This window comes from Pteropus medius, unplaced genomic scaffold, assembly GCF_902729225.1.
Source record: "Pteropus medius unplaced genomic scaffold, Ma_sr-lr_union100, whole genome shotgun sequence".
In the NCBI taxonomy this organism is placed as follows: Eukaryota; Metazoa; Chordata; class Mammalia; order Chiroptera; family Pteropodidae; genus Pteropus; species Pteropus medius.
This window is the reverse complement of record NW_024354499.1, coordinates 3,853,286-3,877,758: the sequence shown is the minus strand read 5'-3', so window position 1 is coordinate 3,877,758 and position 24,473 is coordinate 3,853,286. Positions and strand designations below refer to the sequence as shown.

The 24,473-nt window shown below is 46.7% G+C and overlaps 1 protein-coding gene and 1 long non-coding RNA gene across 2 annotated transcripts in view; both read right to left on the bottom strand.

The window, feature by feature from the left end:
• The window catches only part of DYSF (dysferlin), a 187,089-nt gene extending 162,860 nt beyond the window's left edge, over positions 1-24,229 (bottom strand). The window contains exons 1-3 of the mRNA XM_039852517.1: positions 23,567-24,229; positions 14,082-14,137; positions 13,092-13,183 (exon numbers count right to left, since the gene is read on the bottom strand). Of these exons, the coding sequence (XP_039708451.1) occupies positions 13,092-13,183; positions 14,082-14,137; positions 23,567-23,657 (239 nt within the window). The 5' untranslated portion in view covers positions 23,658-24,229. The remainder of the gene's footprint in view (positions 1-13,091; positions 13,184-14,081; positions 14,138-23,566) is intronic.
• On the bottom strand, positions 20,310-23,085 carry LOC120594625 (uncharacterized). Its single transcript, XR_005650655.1, has 2 exons — positions 21,005-23,085; positions 20,310-20,698 (listed from the first exon to the last, which is right to left on the bottom strand). It is a non-coding gene; the product is annotated as an uncharacterized LOC120594625 (long non-coding RNA).
• Positions 24,230-24,473: the final 244 nt, after the last annotated feature.

The following is a 24,473-nucleotide window of genomic DNA, read 5'->3' as shown; positions in this document are numbered from 1 at the left end:
AAGAAGAAGAAGAACAACAACAACAACAACAACAACAAGGGGAGGGAAATAACAGATGTTGGCAAGGATATGGAGAAATTGGAAACCTGTGCACTGCTGTTGGGAATGGAAAAATGTGCAGTTGCTGTGGAAGAGTATGGCGGGTCCTCAAAAAATTAAAAAAAGAACAATCATATGCTCTAGCAACTCCACTTCTGGATATTTACCCCCAAAAGTTGAAATCAGGGACTCAAATAGATATTTGCACACCCATGTTCATAGCACATTATTCACAATAGCCAAAAGGTGAATGCAATCCAAGTGTCTATCAACAGATAAATGGATAAGTAAAATGTGGTATATACATACAATGGAATATTATTCAAACTTAAATAGAAGAGAAATTTCAGCACCTGCTACAACATGGAAAAACCTTGAATATATTATGCTAAGTGAAATAAGGCAGATGCAAAGGACAAATACTGTGTGATTCCACTTAGAAGGTACCTAGAATGAGCAAGTTTATAGAGACAGACAGTAGAATAGTGGTTATCTAAGACTGGGTGGGAAGGGGGAAGGGGAGTTATCATTAAATAGGTACAGAGTTTCAGTACGCAGTGACAAGAGTTCTGGTGGTGGATGGTGTTGATGGTCGCACAACAATGTGCTTAATGCCATTTTACTGTATGCTTAAAACACTGTGGACGAAAACGTTGCTATGTAATAAATCTGACAAACTCAGGGAGCTACATGGCAGGCCTGACAAGCTCAGTAACCGAAAGTAACCACACAGGCTGGTCCGATCATAAATTCATAACTGGGCAAGTCATAGCGGGTAGTCACGTCCAAGGCCTATAGCTTCTTTAGCAAAGGTCATTCTTGACCTTAAGTGAGCCCTGTCAATTGTTCTTGCATCTAAGATAACATACCTGTCAAACGTCAGAGTAATTTTCTAGACCTCTCAAATATACAGCCCCAGGCACCAGAGCAGGAAACTGCAGAATCCCTCACTCTTAATTTGTTTCCCGCATATCAGCTCCATGTGCTGTAAATGTTAACTATTAACTATCCTGTACCCATCAATGTAAAAGAAGTATGTGTTTCTCCACTTTGCTTTTTATCTTATCTTAGGGATTTCCACACTTTGCTTTCTCCCGCCTCCTTAACCTACCGCTTATGGATTTCATTTACCTTCCTTTCTTTTCTCCTTTGACTCTAAACATATAAAATAAGCTGCAAAACTGCCATTCTCCACATCATTTTCTCAGTCCGTGGAGATTTTGCTTCTGTCATGCTCTCAAAATTTGGCTCAAATAAAGTCTTATGAAACTTTCCTGTAGGCATAGATGTTCTTTAATCAACAAAAGATAAATTGGTAAGTTTTGTTATGCATATTTTACCATGATAAATAAATAAACTAGCCGCTATGTAAGCTTCTGGACATCACAATCCCTCGATATCCATCCCTCTTAGAACCAGCAGACTCTTGGTCACCTCTTGCAGGTTTCCTTGCTAGCAAGGCAATAAACATGATATGTTTTCAAAACCAATTTTTCCAACATTTCTGTAAAGAAAAGCCTAAAGGGAGAGATGTTCACTAATACTCATTCTGGGGTTCTAAGGGCCCTCGCGATGCTAGTAGAGTTACATTTTCTAGAACTTGGACTGGTTTGTTTTATATGCTTTCACAGCACAGAGCAAATTTGTACCACAGCTCACTGAGCTGGGGGCTCCTGGAGTGTCCTGGGGCCAGTGAGAAGAGGGCACCTATTACCAGGCTGTTGCCTGAAGTGTCCTCAGGACCCGGGCATTATCAAAAAGACCAGTGGGTGTTGGTGACCCGTGCATCCACACAACACTGGTGATCGGAGTCACCTTGTCCTTTGTGGGAAAACCGAGGCAGCAGAGTGGAGGAACTGGCTAAGCAATTTCCTCTTGCTAAGCAATTTCCTCTTGGCAGAGCCTGCCCTGGAACTCAGGTCCCCCGACCCCTGAGGTGTTAACCTGCGGGAGTTGGAGGCAGGCCAGGCAGAGCAGCAGAGGGGGAGGGAGGGACAGGCCTGGTTCTACACCCTGAGGCCAGAGCACCAGTGGGGCCAGAGGGCGAGAGCAAAGCCGGGCCCCATCTGCCTCCCTTTCCTGCACCAGCCCGCCCAGCCCCCCTTCCCCCAGGAGAATTACGGGAAGTAGGGTGGGGAACAATGGGAGGAAATGCAGGAGGAAGCCCCAGCCCCAGCCCTGCCAGCCCAGGCACCTCAGCCAGGAGGGATCGCTTGTTATTTCCTCCCTTAACTGTCTTTCTGGGCTATGAAATGCCCCCACCTGCCACCCCTGCCACAGGCCCTGCGGCCAGTCCCTCTGGGGAGTTGGATGGCTTCACAAACCCCCATTCCCCTGAAGGAAGGGCTGGAGGCAAGCTAGCTGCCTGTCCCAAAGCCTAAGGAGCAGGCTGCCCCTGAGTGGGCAGCATAGAAATGCTCTGGGAGGCGGCTCTGGTTGGTGGCAGGGGTCTGAGGTTTGATCACGGAGAACCCTGATGGCCACTCTTCATTCGTTTCACAGGGGATGGAGGAGCCGTGGCTTCATTCTGGGGGCCTCACCCCTGGAAGTTTCCAGACCCTTGAGGAGTCCCACCCAATCCAGAGATCAAGACTGAGACACACACCCTAGGGCTCAGGGGCCATCTGCATCCGGGACGCCCCATTCTCAGTAGGCACCGACCAGTGGTGAAGCGTGGCAGACAAGTTTCAGTAGGGGTCAGATGAGGCAGGAATGGGGCTGGGGGTCCTGCACAGGCAGCCTGGTAGCCAGCTCTGGGTGTGTGCAGAGCCTGGCAGGTCAGGAAGAAGCCCAGTGGGGGCCTTGGCCCCACCCTCTGCAGCCTACTCACAGAAAAATGCCACTGCGCTCCCAGCTTCCCCAGACCCACTCATCCCGCTGGAATGTGGGGGCAAGAGAAGCGTAGGGGCTGAAAGAGCTGCTGCCATCCCAAAGACAGACAGACAGGTCAGGAATGGGCATGAGGGAGGGAGGGAGAGGCCAAAGCGGTTTCCACATTGACAGGGCACACATTTTCCCTCCATGGAAAAAGAAGGGCTATCGTCCTATCGGAGCTGGGAGAAGCACTATGGGCTAGTGGCCCCAAATCTGAGCCTTAAGTGGGAGGGTGTGAATCAAGGTGGCCAAATTTATTTTAATGAAGCACAAAGAAATCTAAACAATTTAAAACACTGGGCATTTTACATCATCGTGTATAAGAACAAAACATGGGAGGCAACCCAAATATCCACCATGGAAGAGGGGTAACTAAAGCACAGCCATGCAGGGGAATACTATGCATACACCTATGAAAATAAGGAGAAGTACGTCACAGACTTTTATGTGGAAAATCTTCAAGATACATTGCTAAGTTAAAAAAATAAAGTGCAAAAGGGTATATATAATATGCTACCTATACTTAGAGCAATCAAAAGCATGGACAGAAAGTCTAATAGTGGTTGCCAAAGGCTGAGGGAAGGGAAGAATGGGGTGTTATTGTTTTATGGGTATAGAGTTTCAGTTTTATAGATGAAAAGAGTTATGGGGATGGGTGGTGGTGATGGGTGCACAACAATGAGAATGTATTTAATACCACTGAACTATACAAGCTTAAAGTAGTTACGATGGTAATTGTTATGTATATTTTACCACAATACAAAAAATTTATTTAAAAAGATCGTGCTACCTATTGTGTAAAAAAGAAGGATGTCAGAATCCATTTTGGTGATTAAGCAATAATATAAGAATTCTGGAATGATAGATAAGAAACCAAGAACAGTGGTTACCCTATGGGAGAAGAGTGGGAACTGGGCAGATGAGGGACACAGATGACAGGGAGAATTTTCACTGCCATTTTTTTCCTTATAGTTTCTATTTTTGTAATAGAGGATTAAATGTTTTGCCAACACAAAAATTAAATTTAAAAATAGAAAATAAAACTCTTTTAAAATCTTACAATTTATTCATCCAAGAAATACTTAATTAACACGGCTAACGAAACAACAGTCCTTGCCCTCATGGAACTTACTTCTAATGACAGCTTCCCTCCTACAGACAGAGTGTGTACTGGATACAGAGCCGAGCGCTTTACACACACTAGCTCGTCTAAACTGACGCTAGCCCTGTGGGGTAGGTATTGTTACAAATGAGAAAATTGGACTTGGAAAGGCATTTGACTTACCTGATTTCATACAGATAACAAGGCAGAGCCTGATTCCAAAGGCTTCGCCTTGTACCCCATGCTGGACTTGCTAAGATACCTCAGAACCCCAGGAGTGCAACACGAAAGAAACAAAAAGGTTCTCGGTTTGCTTCACCCATGAAGAAGGAAGCCCAGACTATACATTTGATCTGGTTCAACTTTTTAAAAAAATAAAATTCAAAAAAATCAAATAAAAGGTATTAATCATTATTTTCCGTATTTTGATGTTTAACATCGGGGGTCTTGCTGACCCTCCAGAGGGACCGCCCCTCCCAGGGCTGGCCAATTCCTAGAGATAGTAAAAGACACACCTGTAAGCACCTTTCATATGCAAACCAGCCAATCCAGAGCCCACTCCCCCACCACCTCCTCTGTGGACTCCCACTCCCCAGGGCTCTATCTCCTGCCCTGATCACAAGGCCAGGTACTGCACAACTCCAGACAGCCCCTACATGCCAGAGCCCACTGAAATTATTCAGAGTAGCCAATCCTGAGGGTCATGCACCTTCCTCTCCTTAGATTCAATGTGTTAGGCGTGACAGGAAAGTCAGCGAGCCCTTGTCCTAACCGGACACACACGCACACGCACTTGGGCGCGCGCACACACGCGCATGCTCAGGAGAAGTTTAAGGACCAGGGTGAGGAGACGCCGTGAGCCCTCCAGCCCTTGACACTGCATGTGGGCTATGTGGGGTAGGAAATGAGAGGTAGCCAGACATTCCCACCCCCTGAGTCCGCCTGCCCTCTGGCTGCGTTCTGGCCAATATCTGATTTCCCCGGGGTCTGCTCAAAGGTAACTAACTCTAAATAGTTTCCCACTTCCATCTAGAGAAAAACAAAAGAAAAACTATTCTGAAACCTGGGGATGTCCTGGATAGAATCCAGGACAAAATATAAAAATTCCTGGAAAATAAGGATATGATCAGTGCTTCTGAGCATGCTGAGAACAATGAGACGGTGAACTGTAAATATTCTTGCCCAAAAAAGCCTCCCAAGGATTCCAGAAATGGGTGTGGGGGGGGGGCCTACCAACCGACATGCTGAAACCCAGAGGCCAAACTTAGGCCTATTTTCCCCAGCTTTTAGCAACAGCGAACCGCCTCTCTGCCTTTTTAATTGTCTAAGTGTACACACATCTGGGTGAGTGTCCGTTCCTGTGTGGAATGACACTGTGACAGAGGAACTGACAAATGTCCCTTCTCTGGACATCCTTCCATACATAAAACAGACTGAGGGTTAAATATACAAACTACTATGAATTACTAAGAAAAAATGAGCAACTCAAAATTTAAGGACAGGTAACTGGCAGAAGAAATACAAATAGGCAGGAAACACATGAAAAATGCTCAACTTGACGAGTAGTCGAAGACATAAATTATAAGATAGCATTATTTTTTCCTATGGCACTAGCAAAAATAAAATACTGACGGATACTTTTTTACACTGTTGGTAGACATAAATTAAGACATTTGGAAAGTAATCTGGTAGAATCTATGAAAATGTCCTATGTTCCTACCCTTTGACTCAGTAATCTCACTTCTAAGGACCTATCCCAAAGAAAAATCATATAAGGACATAGAAACATTTGGATAAAGATGTTCACTGGATAATCATTTGAGAGCAAGAAACTGGAAAGAAAGTACATAACCGCCAATAAGGGTACTGCAGTGGGATAAAGCATGGTGCTCCCACATCCTGGAATAACACACAAGCATTTAAAATGGGCTGATCAGTACACACTGACGTGGGAAAGCGTCCATGACGAAGTGACAACGAGCGAGGTGTTTGTAGAGCATAGTTCCCTTTTTGTGTAAGTAAATGTATACACATGTATGTAAACAGCTGCTTGCATGTGCTAAGGAAAAGTCAAGAGGGATGTGTACCGAACTGTCCACTGGGAGGAAGGGAGGAGTGGATGGGAAGGGTGGAAGAACTTGCACTTTTTCTTTTGTAACTTTTTAAGAATGGAGCTTATTTCTGCTTATAAAAAATGCTTATAATTTTTATACTTTTGTAGGAATTTTTTAAATAAAAGAATGTGTGTGTATGTATGCAACATGTTGGTGCACACCTGGGTACAGCCGTGTGTCCACGTGGGGCATGCTGTAGTGTAATGTTCACATGTAGGTGTGGTCATGCGTGTGCATCTATATGGATCCTGCTACTACCAAGAGCCTCCACATACTAAACACCTTCAATATACCAAGCACAAAGTGGCATTTGATACCCATGCATTATCTCATTTAAACTTCACACCTTGCAATGTAGGTACTATTATTGCCACTGTCCTGATGAGGAAACAGAGGTTCAGAGAAGTCCAAGTCACTACTGAGTGGGGTTCCTGAGAGAAAGATTTTGACCTTGATTCTCATGCCACCACCCCTGCCCTGCTCAGTTCTGTACAGCCTGGGAAACTGAGATCACTTCCTCCTGCCAGGATGGTCCCCCTTGACCACAGCAACACGCAGCAGGTGTGAGTGACAGGCAGTGACTGGCCAGCCCAGATCCTCTTCCCCTGGCACCTCTGCCCTCTCCCAGGCATTCTTGCTTGGGGGTCTCTTGTGAAGAGGACTAAAATCCATGTTCAACTCCTTCTTGAAAACATCTATAGTTTCCCAGTAGATTAAGTACATTGTCCCAGGAGGCACCAAGACACCCCCACCTCCACCCTGGGGGCATCGGGGCCTACTCCAAGATCAGAGACAGTTCTACAGGAGATAGTCATCTCTGTCAGGAAGACCCACCATTCCCAAAATTTCTCCTCATAGCCTGTTATACCTGAAGTTTGCCATTAGCATGTCCTTGTTAGCCTAAGCAGAGTCTGGCATATAAAGCAGCATCCCTAAGAGGAGCAAAACGCTAAGACATAGGCTGCCACCAACACTTCAGTATGAATTAGTTCTTTTTCAAAACAGCTGGCTGAGAGCAGCCTTTGATGGGAACAGGCTAGATCAGTGGGACTTGAAGCAACTGGGGTCAGCAAGAGGGCAGCACAAAAGAGAAAAGGAAAATGGAATGTGTCAAAAGGAACGTGTTAAAAGGAACCACTGTTTATGCAGCTTCCCTTTATGGCAGGTCCCTTAGATGTGCTTTTGCTTTTGGTAAAATGCTCCCTAAGAAGGAAGAAACAGGCTCAAGGAACTTAGGTGACCTGCCTGAGGCCACACAACTGTTGAAACTAGACCCTAGCTCTTCCCAAAGTCCACACTCATTCCACTGGACCAGCTCATCCAGTCCTGTGTAGGGCCAGCTGAAGGAGGAAGGAGGAGCAGCTGCCAAGCTGCCAGTGCAGGCGCCCATGACTGATTACACAGACCATGGGAAGGGTGAGGCAGGCAAGGCTCTGTGTGTAGGTGAGAGACCCCTCAATGCCCCACTGTAGAGTACAACCAAGTCGCTAAGATGTTGTGAGTGGCTCACACTATTCCAAAGAACACGCTGTTGTAAGCACCTAAAGGAAAGCTTCTTCAAAGGCAGTAAGCACCTTATAACTGTTCTTGATGTAAATCTAGGGCTCCTTCTACACTGCTGGGTGTGCAGAGTCACCCTGGGGTAGAGTTCCCAGATCAGATACAGGATTCCCTGTTAAGGTTATATTCCAGATAAACAATGAACAATTTCTTAATATAAGTATGTCCCATGAAATTTTGGGGGCCATTCAAACTTAACTGGATGTCTTCTATGTTTCTTTGTTGAATTTGGCCACCGTACCCTGGGCCCAGCTAGGCCTGGGCCAGAGGGTTGCTTCAGTTAAGGTGAGCATCATTTCGACCCTGGTGTTTTGACCGGTGGATGTTTTGACCCTGTGGAGACTTTTGCTTTCATGTTTCTATTCACTGAACACTTGAGTAAAAAGTACACTTTAATTAAAGTACATTAATTAATTTCCACTGGAAAGGCATTTCCAAAACAAATTAAATTTAAGGCCATTTAATTTGTCAATACATTTTTCTATACAGTGCAATTAAACTGTTTCCCTTTCTATTAATCTTCATTTTTATTTTACCAAAATCATTGTCACTGGAAAAAATTATTTTCTGTTTAAATTTCCCAACACAGGTTTGGCTCAAAAATATATATAAATTTTTGGTTCATATCAAGTTTTACTAAATATAGTCCCTTTCCATTTTGAGTCTTCTTTTATGGAATTATTTCTAATTTTCCCAGGTCAATGTTTACAGTTACCAACAGGATTCTTGAGTCAGTTTTACATTTCCTTAACAATTTTACCATGTGCAGTTTTAGCCACGATTTGTATAGTGATCATTTCCACCGATAATTGCAAATATAAAGTATTACCAGAGACAGATTATATTGATCTCTTAGCTAATCCATGAAAAAAATTGAGAGCAATTTCTTGCAGAAGTGCCAGCATTGCTCTAAGGCAGTGGGTGTACAACTCTGGTGCACTCTGGCCTCCTTTGGGCAGTTTCAAGAAGTGTTCATGCCTGCACCCTACTCCAGCCTCTCCTTTAATCAATTTGCTGTGGAGCCCAGACACTGACCTCTTTTAAAGCTCTTAGGTCATTCTAATACACAGTCAGGGTTGGAACACTGTTCTGAAAAGCTGGAGCTGCACTGTCCAACACAGAGCCACTCTGAACACGAGCTATTTAAAGTTAAATTAATTAAAATTAAATAAAATTTAAGATTCGGTTCCTCAGTTATACCAGCCAATACAGAATGGTTCTATCATCTCAGAAAGTTCTATTGGGCAGTACTGGACTGGAGTCGAGATGAGTGATCTCACCCCAGGCCGCACAGTAGAAATATCTAATACTTGGAAATCTGAAATGATGCACAGGCCCTGCCCCCAACCGATTAAATCAGAACCTCCAAGTGGGGCCTGACATCACTGATAAAAGTTACCGTTGATGCTATAGTGTAGCCTGGATTAAAAACCTCTGGGTCAAAACAGCTGGTCAGGGATCAGGGTTACCCCTCCCCTCCAGCGTCTCTCTGAGAGGCCCAAAGTAAACAGGAAGTTAGTTGTCCAATGCAGCCTGGGACAAGAGTCCAGTTTGTCTGATTGTCTCCCATCCGTAAAAGTGGAGTTTCCTTTTAAGTACATTTCAAACCTGATTTTATCAACACAAAGTTTATTCACCCCTGCAGTTGGCTCTGGAATCCCTCAGGCTCAGGGTGGGTGGGGTGCTGAGCAGCCAGGAGGCAGTTCTCAGCCCAAGGTTTCCCTCCTGAGGCTTCCCAAGATCCCACTCCAGGCCAGCAGACCAGTCTGGTATAAGGAGATCACCCCAAAACTGCCATCGGTTATCAGAGGAAACACATAAGTGCCAAATGCCCCGGAAGCCATGGGGAATGGGAGGAGGGCAGAGGTGGAGGAGAGTCAGTAGAGAGAAAGAATAAAAGGAGAGGGAGGTAAGGATGGAAAAGAAGCAAGGAGAGAGACTTCAAGACAGAGGTACAGAGTAAGAGGGTGTGAGGAATGATGGAGGCACTGAGGGGAACTCCAGAAACAGGTAAAGGCAGAGGAGGGGGGTTAGGAAGAGGGAGGGAGGTCACATGGAGGAGAATACAGGAGTTAACAACGTGGAGGGCCCTGCCACCTGCTTGGAAGAAGGCCCCAGGAGGAGCATTCATGAGCTCACAGGACACACGCCCAGGCTCCCAGGTGGCTGCATGATGACCCCGTGCCGTGGGACCTCACCAAAACCCTGAGGATAGTCAGATGCCATCAAATCACTGTCACGCCTGCTATTTCCCTGTTTGCTTCCTGACCAGACAATGGCAACCGAAGGGCAGAGAGTAGATGTTCTATTTAAAATGTTTATTGTGTCTACGGCCATGCCACCCTGAACAAGCCCGATCCCGTCTGATCTTGAAAGCTAAGCAGGGTCGGGCCTGTTTAGTACTTGGAAGTACCTAGGAAGACCAAGTGCTATAGGCGTAAAAAATAAAAAATAAAAAATTGTAAGCCGACAAGGTCCTTGCAATCTGTGAGGTCAGCCAAGGGTTGCCTCACCTAAAAAAATAAAAATAAAAATAAAAATAAAAATAAAAATAAAATAAAATAAAATGTTCATTGAACTGAGTTCACTGAATTTTTTCCCTTTTCTCTTTCAAAATGTAATATGTCATAGGGTTAATCTTGTCACTTCCTGGTATGTTTCTTTTACAGCTTTAGAATTTTTCATCTTGGATTCTTTTCTCACATTTCACGCGTAGGGTGAAAACACTGTGAGGTCTAAGCGTGGGGGTGTTATGGAACTATCTCACAAGGATCCCGCCTGTCCCCACTGCGGCAGGCCTGCCCCCGTGCATCCGACATGCACACACACCGCTATGGGGGCTGCGTACCCCGTCAGCTCCTTCAACGAAGCCAGAATTCTTCTGTTTCCACACATGACAGTGTTGTTTGGGCAATCTCTGAAACTCTTCAGATATTTGTGATAAGTTGAAATTTAAATTTGGTTTAATTAATATTTAATTTGTAATTGCTAGAATGCAAAATTGAGATAAATGTTTGAAAAACTCAAAAATTATATTCAAATGGTTATCAGAAAGAAGTTTCTGGTAAATTGGGAAGTTTTGTGAATTAGGTCTTCTGCAAATTGGTATTTGAAGAACTGATTTCTAGCACACTGGCCCTCCAGTGAACTGGTCATGTAGAAACTAGTTTTCAGAGAGCTGGCTTCCTCCCAGAAGCTGGAGGATACCCACAGGGGCCAACATGAGGGCCCCAAAGCGAAATGCAGCCTGGTCCCTGGTGTGACTTCTGACCCACAGGGCCAGGACAGCCCATGTGTGGCACTGGCCTGGCATCACCCTGAGGGCCAGCCTGGCCCTTGAAATCATCAAAAATATGTTCACAGCCCCTGCTCCTATGTTTCCTTCATGGTCTTAGAAATCTCCCCACAGGGCCTGTAAAATGCTGAATCTGACGATGAAAATGAAACATGCATTTCCTCTGCATGCCTTGCAGTAAACAGACTGTCCCGCTTTTGCCTCGCTAAGCTCTCTCCACTGCAGCATCATGAGGGAACTGAACTCTCCAGAAGGGCCCAGCCCCATTGTGGGGCTGCCAGGAGCCTCTGAGAGGTACAGGGGGCTCAGTGATTATGAGCATGTTGTAGACTTGCCCTCCAGTCACAACTCTGCCATCATTCGCCTTTGAGGAACTCAACCAACCTCTCAGAGCCTCAGTTTCCCCATCTGTAACGATGACAGTTATAACAGTAGTACATAACTGATTTAAAAAGATCTTGCATATGAAGACTCAGCACAGTTGGCTAAGCTCTGAGTAAACGTCAGCTGTTGTGGTTTTGCTAATACTATCCTCAGTCTGGTATCGGAGGCCCCTCCCAATCGGGCCCCACTGCTCCCTTCTCCCTGAGCTCACATGTCATGTTACCTAGGCCCACCTGCAAGGTCTTAGCCAGGCTGCCCTCCTTACTTAAACACTGGAATGCCCTCCCTTCCTCACCTCTCTAAGCCCACCCCGGCTTCTGAGTCAGTCTGTATAACCTTCCTCCAGGAAGCCCTCCAGAACCACCCAGTACTCAGAGTCACTCCCTTCCTAACCAGCAGATCCACTATTCATGCTTGTTAGAGGCTGTCATGTTTTCTACAAAACATTTGTCTATACTGGGGTGGCTTAGTGTGGCTTAGTAGCCATGCAGGCGGGGGCTACTGAGATCTAGGCTGGATCCCTACATCTTGTAGTCCCATCTTCGGAGGGCCCAGTGAAAGTGTCCAACACGCCCCACACATACCTCACCCTGCACGCATGGCCAGCAGAACCAGAGACATTGTCAGCTGGGCTTTTCTTCCAAGCTTTTTAAGATTTCAAACTTTCCAGGTATTTTGCAGCCTGAGACCGTCATTGGCCTTCCCCAGGTCTCTGAATCCTCTCCCCTCCCCTCTCTCTCCTCTCCCACCCTAGGGCAACTCAACCAGGTATATCCCATGTCAGCTGACCCAGTTCCCAAACAAAGGCTCCCCTATGAACAGATCACAAAACAGCAAGCCCATCATGCCTGATCCTTGAGCCCAGACCTCAGTAAATGGCACCAAGGGCATGAACCCACCCCTGCCAGTACCTAACACAGATGCCCATCGTGCCAGGCAGGGACTGCTGAACCCCTACCCTGACATTCAAGGCTGCGCGGCCTCACGGGCTGCGTCTCCTAGGCCACCCCATCTGCACGTTCAGTTGGTCCTGCCCAGCCTCCACCCTACTGCTAGCACATACAAGGCCCAGAAGCTTGGTGATAGGAGAAAGGACCCACGGCCTGCCTAGAGGGCCTGTTTTACCACCACAACTTTGCTCCTGCTATTCCCTGGAAACCCTCCCCACTACATACATGAAATAACAGAAAACACTGCCACAGGAAGGTGTGCAGTCAGTAGGAACCGTTAATACTCTTCCAACTTCTAAACCACAAATCTTATCTCAAGTCCTACCTCTTCTATGAAGTCTTCCCTGAGAGCTTCCTGCCAGCAGCAGCTTTGCTTTGCCTGTCTGCCTCCTGCCGTGTGCCTCTGCCCTCACCAGTCTGGATGGGGCGGGGAGAGGGCCATGCCCAGGCAACCCTGGGCTGGAGCAAGGACACAGGGAGCCTTCTCCTCCCTGCTCCCTGGGGCACAGACTGTCTGTGCAAACACATACACCTGATTATAGCCCATCTTCCTTCCATGCAGCCTGGGCAGCTCTCAGATTGAGCCATGGCTGAGTTTCTGAGGATATAGCTGGGCCCCTCCACAACATCCACCACTAGGCCAGGCCCATGAGAGTCAGGTCTTCAGCAAATGCTGAGTTGAAACACCAGCTCCTCAGAGCCCCAATTCTGGAGTACATGTCAACCACAACCCTACTTATACATGAAGGCCAGAGACCCCTCACATGCCTCACCTGTTCCTCCCCATCGTCTCATGGTCTTTGACCACCACATGGAGCTCTGAGCTCTGGTCCAGAGGGATGCCCTTGAGGTCCCACTCAAAGCCCTGGAAGAAAAGGAGAAAAGACATCTTAATCTGTGACCCTCTAGGAGAAGAGACTGTGTCTGGCTCACTCTGGTCCCCCCAGGGCACTGAGCAGGCATCCATGAATGATGTTGATGGATAGAAGGATGGATGAGTAAATAAATAAATACATGAATGGCTGGGTGCCAGAGCTTCAGAAGTGACAGTGAGAGCTGAAGTCAGCAGAAGAGAGAAGGAAGCTAGGTTCCCATGGTCCCCAATTCAATTCCACCAATCACCAGGAAGGCAGGCCAGGAGCACAGCTGGGAAAATTGCCAGGTGAACCTGCAGGGTCTTTGAGGACCAAGATCAGTGTGCTCATCCCTGGTGGGCAGCATGAGTTAGTGCCACATTGGGGAGTTCCATTCAGAGGTCCTAGGACCCTCCTCAGAGCAAAGGCCTCCCCATACATCCCAACCCCATCCACACAGGGCATCCAGGGTTTCTCAAGGATCACCTAGGAGCCATATACAGGGATCTGGTTGGGGGAGCAGAGGCCAGCAGGAGCCAGAGGAAAACCTAGTTAATCAGGGAGAGCTGTGGGAAAGAGGTGGTCCGTGGGCAGGGAGAACCCCTAAACACCCTCTATCAGGCTGACCAGAGCTGGAAAAAAAAAGAGACAAAAGACATCTTACTCTTTCCCATGCCGCACCCACATCACAAGTGAGATACCTCTATTTACCTGGTAGGCCAGGCTACCAACCATCCTCCCAGGTTCCTAGCACCTGGAGAATTTAGCTGGCACGCAGGACCACCAGCCCCTCCCCTCCTTGACAATACCACTGAGAAGGCTCCTTTCCTGCACAAGCCCCTTCACTCGTCCCCAGAGTCTGTGGCAGCAGAGAGTGAGGAAAGGAGGGAGGGTGACAAACTCACATACCTCATTCCACACGGGGTTCACACTGTTCTTGATGACTTTGGTTCTTTTCTTCACCCCTATGGGAGACACAAAGAGAAAGTGAGAGACTATCCCACCCCCTGCACCTCCCACCCAGGTAGGGTCGGCTTCTCAGCTCCACACTGTAGCTTACCTGCCAAAGGACACCCCAAGACAAAACCAGTGGATCCCCTGAGAACCCCGCCAGTCGGCATGAATGCCCAACACCAACCACACAATTTCTCTCTCTCAGCTCTGGGATGAAGAAACAGTAGCCCCAACAGAAAGGTTTTTTGAAGTTAAATACCCAGGCCAACTCTTTTTAATAAGTTTGTTATTCATGACTTTCTGAATAAAGTTTTTTAATTATAAATTTTGATTCTAAGAATAAATGATCTTCATAGAAAACATTCCATTTTTCTTTTTAAAGACATCTACCTCCACATATTATATGATTCCATCTATATGAAATCATATAAATCATATAATTGTATACTTTTAAATAATTCCTAAACGGACTGTGAGCTTCAGAGGGCAGACACCATGCCTTACCATGTTAGTAACCTTAGTATATAATGAGGTACCTCATAATTGGGTGCTAAATGAAAGGGACCTTGTTTTTCCCCCAAGTTATCTGTAAGTTCACTTCCTTACCAGAGGACAGACTCACTGTTCTCTGAGAACACCATAAACCTGCATTGACAGTATGGCTGTGTGTCAATGGACAAAGGGAATGAAAGGAGGCACAGTGGGGGTGCGGTGTCCTGGGAAGGGCCCCAGTTAAACCCTCAAAGTTGGTCCAGGTCTGTCTTGGCCGACTCACTCTGAATCTCCCTGTGGTGTGACTCCAGCAGGCGGGAGACATGTGGCTTTGGAGTCATTCAAATAACAGCCACTACTATGTAACCTTAAGTAGGGCTTATAACCTCTCTAGGCCTTAGCTCCCTCAGCAGTAAATTGATAATAGTAAGAGTGTCTATTTTATGAGGATTTAAAGGGACATGAGATACTATCTAAGTATCTACTTCCTCGCCCCTATCAACTTCCTATGATCTACAGGAGTAACGGAAAATTCCATCTGCAGCCTCTCTTAGTCGTCTACTTGGGGGCATTCCCTGGTGCTCCTGGTTAGTATTTATTGAGTTGTGTCTGTGTGCCAAGCCCTATGTAAAGTGTCTTAAACATTTTTCACTTCCTGCTTTCCCTGAAGGTGAGGAGAACAAAAGCCCTCAACGAGATTTCACTAAGTCCTGATTAGAAGAGCCAACTCTGGGACCCTCTGAATGACATTAAGGGAGAAGTCACTAATGGGCACTACAGCCCCAAAGAGGAACAAGAAGAAATAAAATATTAACCCAGCACAATCATATGACTTACAGACGCCAAGGAAAGGGAAGGCATGCTGCTAACTAGGAAACAGTTAAGAGAATAGTTCCTCATCATGGATTTAGGCCTGTCCTGTCCTTGGCAATTAATTTTGGCCTTGAGAGATGTGGCTTTATGTGTGTAATTTAACAGACTCAATAGTTAAAGACACAGGAATGCTCACAGCTCATGCTGGGGTTGGGGGGAGGGGAGTGCACCCTCTCCCTAAATTGCTCTGCAGAATTGGGGCCCAGCAGACACCTGTGACATGGCGCCAAAGCCATGGGGTGTTCCTCCAGACTGAAAGACACAGTGGGAAGGAATGAACTTACCATGGAGGGCTGTTCTGTCCCTCATGGAAATTCTTCACTTGCTTCCCCAGGCCTACCCACCCAGCTCTACCCCACACTCCTAGACCAGACGGGGTCTAGGGTGGTGTTTTTCGAACTACTCATTGAGACCCATTAAAGGGCCATGACATCAACTGAGTGAGTTGACCAATATGTCTTTTTAATGACAGAACAGACTAGTGAAAAAAATATCAAAGTACACCTTTCATCAGAAAAGTACTATTACTTGAAATTTTTTATATTTTCACATGTATATTTATGTGTGTACTATGCCTTGATGTAAACTGTAAGTCTATTGTTTATAACGGTCCAAAAAGTTTGAAAATATTGCCTTAAAGGAGGATTGTCAGAGAACTGGAGAACAAAAAAATCACCGTCTTGGCCCTTGAGGGCAGAGAGCCAAGACCTGTAGCAGGAATGATGAAGCACGCCGTCCTGGTCCCCCACTGGAGCCAACGCTGATAAAGACCATGGGCTGAATAAGCGGAAGTGAGGAAGGCCTCAGAGACAAGAGCAGAAAGAAGGTAAGAAGACAGTCCATCCTGCCCCAGCCAGTACTGGGGGCCACCTGGCTAAGCAGTCTCCACTGGCAGAAGCCCCACACATCTCCTGACATCTGAACATCAGGTGTGGTCATGGCCTCACATGAGGAGCCATATAATTACCCTTCTTCTTAACACCTGGTGAGGTTCCCCAGCAGTCTGGACCCCAGGCTCATCTTGTGGGGACAGATACCTCTCAGTGGCCCAGGATGTTTGATAGCCCCCCCAAGGCCTGGACACCCACAGGGGTTACAGTGTGGAAGTGAGCATCCTGACCTTTGGCAGAGCCAGCTGCCAATCTCCAGTGGCCAACATGACAGATACCCTCCCCCCAATTCAATTATAAGGTCACAGTACATTTGGGGAGCAGACAAAATGCTTGGTTTTGTAACACTGATGACGATAGGATCTTTTGAGCTGGCGGGATCATAGAGCAAGGTGTTCACTGTGGGTACATATCGGTCTGTAAGGTAGGATGGTTTTATGCCTGTCAAAGGACAGTGTAAGGAAAGGCTGAGAGATACTGGTCCGTTTCCCATTACACATCTCTAGGGCATCAAGGCCCAAATGTCCACCAATAGATAAATGGATAAACAGAATGTGGGATATCCACATGGCGTAACATTATTCAGACTTAAAAAGAAAGGCAACTCCGACACACGCTACCACTTGGATAAACATTGAAAACATTATGCTAAATGAAATAAGCCAGACCCTCCTCTCAAAAATTATATGATTCCACTTATATGAGGTATCTAGAAAAGTCAAATTCATAGAGATAGAAAGAATAGAAGTTAACAAGGGCTAGGGGGAGGGAGGATGGGGAGTTATTATTTATTGGGTATGGAGTTTCAGTTTAGGATAACAACAAAGTTCTGGAGATGGAGGGTGGTGAAGGCTGCACAACAATGTAAATGTGCTAAATGCCACTGACTTGTACACTTAAAAATGGTTAAAATGGCAAATTTTGTTATGTATATTTTACCACACACACACACACACACACACACACACACACAAAACCTTTTTTAAGGTGCCAAGAAGTGAAATAGCTCAACGCAAAGATTGAGTTTCTGTCCCTAGTATGTGAGGGACATTGACTTTCAAGGAAGAGAATGATGTCGACAAAGATGCACAGATACTTTCCATACTTGTCCTGTGCCTGGTACTATGCTGGGTGCAGGATTAATTAAAGAAGTTGTGGATGCAGCAGCCATTCTGCCCTCATATCCAAGTTGAGAAAGAAGCAATTCCTGCTTCCCGGAGCTGAAAAAGTAGGGGAGATATCCTGATAGCCCCAAGATCACCCCTAATAAACCAGCTTCCTGGTATTCACACCCTTGCACAGTGCCCCTCCACACTGACTTGTGCCAGCCCCGTGGCTCAAGGTAGGTCCAGCAACTTCCACTTTCATGCCTTTGGGAACCTTGAGTGGCCTTGTAAGAAGTCCAGCTACTCTGCTGGAGGGATTGTGCTAGAAGCCTCACGGAGGGAGACATGGAGAGAGAGACCCAGGAGTCCCCGCACCCCATCCGGAGGGTTGCAGGAGCAAAGACAGGGACAGTCACAGGCTATCATGAAAGTCCAGAATCTCAAAGAGATATTTACACACCCATGTTCATAGCATTATTCACAGTAGCTAAAATGTGTTAGCAACCTAAGTGTCCATCAACAAATGAAGAGATAAGCAAAATGTGGGCTGTATATACAATGAATATTATTCAGCCTTAAAAAAGAAGGAAATTCTGACACATGCTACAACATAGATGGACCTTGAGGACATTATGCTAAGCGAAATAAGCCAGTTAGCAGAGGCTTGGGGAGGAGGGAATGGGAAGATATTATGTGGTGGGTATACAGTTTCAGTTGGAGAAGATGAAAGTTCTGGAGATGGATGGTGGTGATGGTAGCACAACAGTATGAATGTGCTTAATACCAATGAATTATATATTTAAAAACGGTTAAGATGGTAAATTACTAAAAAGTCTACGTGGGAGATGTGAGAACACAGGCTATGGGGCTGGGGGTTCTTCTCTAGTGTCTGGGTGGGGAAGAGAGTAGGGGGAGGAGCAGAGGATGTTTCAGGTTCTGACAGGGGTGCATGGGTGGTTGGAGGTGCCATTCACCTAGAGAGGGATCAGAGAGGAGAGGAGATGGGGTGTTTTGGACCTCCAGAGAGAGACAGGCTGTTTCCGCCCAAGGTGACAGGACTGTCAGAAGCTGCATGGCACCTTGATGCAGCCTCTCACTTATTCCTCAAATGCTTATTGAGGACTTGCTCTGTCCTGGGCACTCCCGAGACACCTCATTAGAATACCCATCAGAGAAAGTGACAGAAATTCAGAGTATCAGCAGACAACCAAAAGCAGAGGCAACTGAAAGGATAGCCCTGGCTTCTGCTGAAGATTTACATCTTGGCGCAGATCCCCTCAACAAAAAAGGCAGGCAGATTCTGATCACTCTGATACTTGCCATGCCACCCGGGTCCTGACTCAAGCCGGAGCACCTCAAGAACTTGGCAGCTGTCACTTCTGCTGCCCTACCCAGCAGAAGCCCTGTTTTTCTCACCCTCAAGATCTCCAACTTGACCTCTGTCTTTCTAAATCCTAACTAAGCAAAATCACACTCTCCAGGAAGTAAGGAGCCAGGAAGGGGTGGTGGTGGGTGCATACATTGGCTGTGGTGGAATGTACTCTGAGAGGAGTAATCTTTAAACTCAAAAGGCCAATGAGAACTGGGGAAGATATCTGAAACATCTATGACAAATTTTTAATTTTCTTAATATATAAAGAGCACTTACAACTAATTAAGAAAAATAAATATCCTGGCTCCCTCAAAATGGGCAAATTCAAAAGCAATTCAGTAAAAAATAGAGACAAATAGGTAATAACTTTGAAATATCACAAATGCTATTTGAACTAAGAAATTCTTAAAGATTTGCATGATAAAGCTTTGCGTTAGCAGGACTGTAAGGAAACAAGCCCCCCTACTCTGCTGATGGGAGGGTAAAGTTGGTGCAGATTTTCAGGAGAGCAATTTGAGAAATGCAGAAAAGCCACAGCAAAACCACTTCCAGTATTTACCCAAAAGAAATAATTAAATATGTGGGCAAAGATTTAGACACCAAGATATTTCTCACAATTACAGTGTAATTTAAGCATTGACTATAAATATAAAAAGTTTGATATAATCTAAATATTCATCAATATTCAGGAGTTGAATAACTGAATTATGGTGTATCCATATATTAAAATACTATGCAGACATTTAAAAAGATGTGTAGAAGAATATTTACTGACATAGAAAAATGACTCTGGATATTGCTGAGTGAAATGAAAACTGGTGAACCTTTTGAAAAACATTATCTGGAGTAGGATTACCTCTAGAAAGTTATGGGGTCTGGGGACTTCTGGTAGAGGGGTGGGACCAACAGGCTCTATTTCTTCACCTGGGTGGCATATATGGCTCTTCCCTTCACAATTTATTCATTAAAGCAGGGTTTCTCAATCTTGACACTATTAACACTGAGGCTGGATATTTCTTTACTGTGGGTGTGATGAGGGCGGGGAGGGTGGCTGTCCTGTGCACTATAGGATATTTAACAGCAACCTTGGCCTCTACCCATTAGATGACAGTACACACACACACACACACACGTGATGACACCACCAAGTGTCTCCAGACAATGCCAGATGTCCCCTAAGGAACAAAATCACCCCCAGTCGAGAATCTCTGCATCAAAGCATACATTTGTATTTGATATACTTTACTTGAGAATTAAGTTTCACAACTAAAATTGCTTTTCTTAAAAAGAGAAAAAAAGAATCTCGGAGGACATTTGTGAGATTGTTAACAAATTAATTCAAAGTGCCAGGATTTGGGGCCACTTATTACTTTTGCTTCAAGCCTTTCTGTATTGCATCCTTTTTTACATTGAGTATATATTATGTTCACAAAAAGAAAACAGAAGGCTATTTTCAATGCTTTAAAGACAGTTTTAATGTTTAAAAGCTAAATTCGGAGGAATTCAGTGCCCTGAAGCCCACCTTCCCAACATAGGTGAATCAAGTCTGCCCCTCACAAGTGTCTCCAGTCTTGATCTCCCAGGCTCCCCAGGAGACAAAAGAAAGAGGAAGAAGAGAAGGGGGAAGGGATCGGCTGAAGAGACATGGGAGGAATGAGGGAGAAAGAAGAGAGAGAGAGACTCGGTTTTCTGTCTGGGAAGCCAGGGGAAGCAGATAGAAATTCACCAATTGGAGACGCAAGAGAGCCAACCTTCAAGAAAATAAGATGTTTGGCCTCCAAAAGATCAGGGATCTGGTTTTGTTCTTCTTGGATGCATTCCCAGCACCTGGAACAGCACCTGGCATGTAGTAGAGGCTCAATAAATATGTGTTCGATGAACTAAGTGCATGAATGGAGGAACATAAATATTCACATTACAGGGTGGAAAATGGGCAGGACAGAAGAAAGGTACAGGTTACCAAATGCTATAGGAAATGAAGCTGCTCATTCACAAAGGTGATCAGTCAAAAATACCTACCACAGCCCAGGTACTCATGGTAGTTATAGTTAACTGATTAATTAATTAATACAAGAACAAAGGAATGGTAAGAATTTATTAATCGCTCTGCCCTGAAGCCCTGAGACAAGGAAACCAAAAACGTACCCTCAGAATATGGTCTCCAGGAGCTCAGAGTCTATTTTGGGAGGCAGGTCCTGAAATTACATCCGAGGCTGGAATGCCCGGGGAACAGCTGCAAGAAAAGTAGGGCCAGCCAGGCCCACGCACTTGGGGCTGCATGTAGGAGCCAAGCACATAGTGCAGGCTGGCTTCTCTGCAAGCAGGACACAGTTCCATCAGTGCCATTAGGGGTTTGGGCTCAGGGGTTCTCAACCCTGCCTGGGCATCTGACACATTTGGAGATTGTTTAGAAACACCTATAGTTGGGTCCCTCCTTCAAAATTCAGCTCAAGAAAGAAGGGGACAGGGAGACTGGCAGTAGATTTTTTTAGAGCTCCCCATGTGATTCTGATGTGCAGCCAGGATTGAGTACCCCAGCGTGGATAATCCGTAAATTCTAGTCTGATTCTAGCAGTCTCCCTCCCTAAGCGTCAGCTCAGCTCCAAACTCCAACATGAATACACTTTGGGGTGGGGGTGGGGATGTCACATTAATTCTACCTGTCATCACATCTCACATTAATTTCTCTCAATATGTGTTTCCAAAATTGAACCACGGTCTCCTGAGGATTCTCAGGTACTGCCCCAGACTGCATGACAGCTAGAGGCTGGACCAGAAAGGGCACAAACACTACTGAACATCTATTTGAACTCAACTTTGGGCATCGTGATAAATAGGATAGGCTGCTGCTCTCAAGGAATCATGGCATCGTAAGTATAGAACTGAGTACTGAGTATAGGCTGGTTGGGGTGAGTGCGCTAGCAGACCTAACAAGGTGCTGTGCATCCAAAGAGGATAGACTAATGAGAGCCAAGGGAATCCTGGGTGCCTTTCTGGAGAAGGTGACATTGCGGCGGGGCTCTGAAGGAGGAATAGACTTTGAACAGTTGGAAATGTTACATTCTATTATATTTCCGTTTTGCTCAGGGCTTGTCAGTGCATAAATGGCAAGGCATCTTAAAGGATGGGGAATGCAAAGATGGGGGGAGGACAGCAGCTGGATGCCTGCAGGGCAACAGTCCAGAGAGGCCTCGATGGATCACCTACCGAGTCACCTCCCTAACTCAAAGGCACTGCCCACTCCAAGCACTGGTAGTTCCCTGCCACCACCACTGACCTAGACACATCATTTAACTTTCCCAGGTTTCCATTTCCTTAGCTGGAGAATGGGGAGATTAGTAGCTACCAGACACTGTTACAGAATCGGAGAAAGAAAGCTGTGAACTGACCCAAAAGAATTCCAAAGCATCCGTCAGACGTAGGCTGATATAGTCCCCTGGGCTCAGGGTCCTTAAGGAATATCTTTTCCAGCAGGTGGTGGCCTCACGATTTCTGTACAGGAATGGCTTAGGTAGAGTTTGATGGACAGGGGAGAGCTAAGGGACCTTGTCCTGAAGTCGCATTTTATCATAGGCACCCAGGAATGTCACTTATTAATGAAAATAGCAAAATTTTCAACTCACACTTCTCAAAAGAGAAATAAAATGTAAATCATCCCATAGCAAAAGCTAAAGCTGCACATAGTTCTCACTTTGCCAAATTGTGTCTTTCATCTATGGTTATAAGTATTTGGGGGAGCAGATGAAGATCATGGGTTAGAGCTAAAGATTCCTCCTGGTGCCCCCACAGTTTTCAAGCCTCGGGAAAACATCAGTCACTTGTTCCTCTACATTTGACCATCCGTTGTGATACACATACTTTTTAATTCTGCAAAACCACAGGACATGCCTCCTGGCAAGAGGAAAACTCTCCCTTCTCTCCTTATTTATCTTCTTTGCAGAACTGGGGTCCTGACTCACACCATTGTTCCTTCTCTTAATTTTGACAAATCCTTCCTCTTCCCTTTCCCCTTCTGAGACACCTCCTCCATGGAAATGACAGCCATAGAGTAGGGGGATAAGGTGTCTGGTGAGAGGGAGATTGTGAGTCCTTTGTTGCCCTAAACGCAGAGACAGACCCTCTGTTGTCTAAACACTACATATAGGCACTTAGGCTCTTTGAATTTGAAAAAAACATCCTTGACAGGCCAAAAATTCCTAGTATCAAGGCCATATCCGGCCTATTCTGTTCCTCCCAAATGAGACCCGGCAATTGAATATGACCAGTGTTCAATAAAGATGAGCGAACGAATGAATAAATGAATGAAATAAAGACCTAACTTCCAAAGCACACTCACTACACGCCCAGTTTTCAAGTGATCCAGATTCCTCGCTGCATTCCGCACCCATCTTCTCACCCACACTTATCCCCACCGCCCAGCAAGGGCTCGGACTTTATTCCCTCTGGGTATCAGGCTTAGAAAAATGGTAACTGCTGACAAATTACGGCACATTCAGCTTTCCAAAATTTCGGAGCACTATGGCATTTATTGTGCTCTGCTTCATCCTCCTCGCCCTCTGCAGAAGACAAGGCTGAGATTTCTGTCCCTGCTGACAGAGGAAGAAAAATGTGGCTTGGACTAGGGTTAGTGCTAGAGCTGGGGCCGCAGACCCGGCGGTGCGCGCGGAAAACTGAGGGGCGCGGGCGCGGTGGCCACCAGGCTCTCACCTCGGAAAGTTAAGCTGGCGACCGGGTCGCTGCGCCGGTCCTTCTTCACATTGGGCAGGTTGCTGGCCCTCACCAGCAGGCAGCACAGCATGGTTCGGGGGTCCTGGGTGCTCAGAGGCGGGATGGGAGCGAGAGCAGGAACGCGAGGAAAAGCACGGAGCCCAGACACCCAACGAGCTCAGCTACAGCCGCGCCAAAGAAGAGTTGCCGCCTCCACGGAGAAGTCCCAACGCCTGGGAGAGGCTTCAGGCAGGACACGGGGCACTAGCTGGGCGGACCCTCCCCACGACGGGCTGGGCGGGGCAGGGGTCAGACGCGGGCCTGTGGGAGCGCTGGTCCCCCTTGCGCCGGTCCGCGCGCGCGACCGGAATGACAGCGCGGCTGACGCGACGCGCAAAGCACCGCCAGGCGGCAGGGACAGGGCGCCCGCCGGCCCTTCCCGCGGGAGCCCCCAGCGAGGTCCTGGCTGCCGAGTGCTCGCTGCGCTCCTCCCCTCTGCGCCCAGCGAGGCCCGCACGCGAGGGCGCTTGGCGAATGCGGCCGAAGGAGGAATGAGCGAAGGCGGGAGGAGGGTGAGACCCAGCTTCAGAGACAAAAATGTGTCCGCGAGGAACTGCAAGTCCGGGCGAACGCTGAAAGAGACGTGTACGGAGCGACGCAGCACGCCCTGCGCCCCTAGTCCATCGCTTTCGCGCCACCCGCCCGGCCCCGCCAGTCTAAGTCCCGCGCTCGCAGCCCAGGCCGCCCGTCCGCGGTGCTGGGAGCCCCGCGCCTAGCCAGACTCCAAGGCTTGAGCGCTCGCGAATCCGTCTCTGCGCCTTCCCCAGAGCAGTCTGGAGTCGCCCGTCTCCAGAGGCAGAGGGCCGTATCCAGATTATATTGCAATCCTGGAGCACAGGGGTCCACC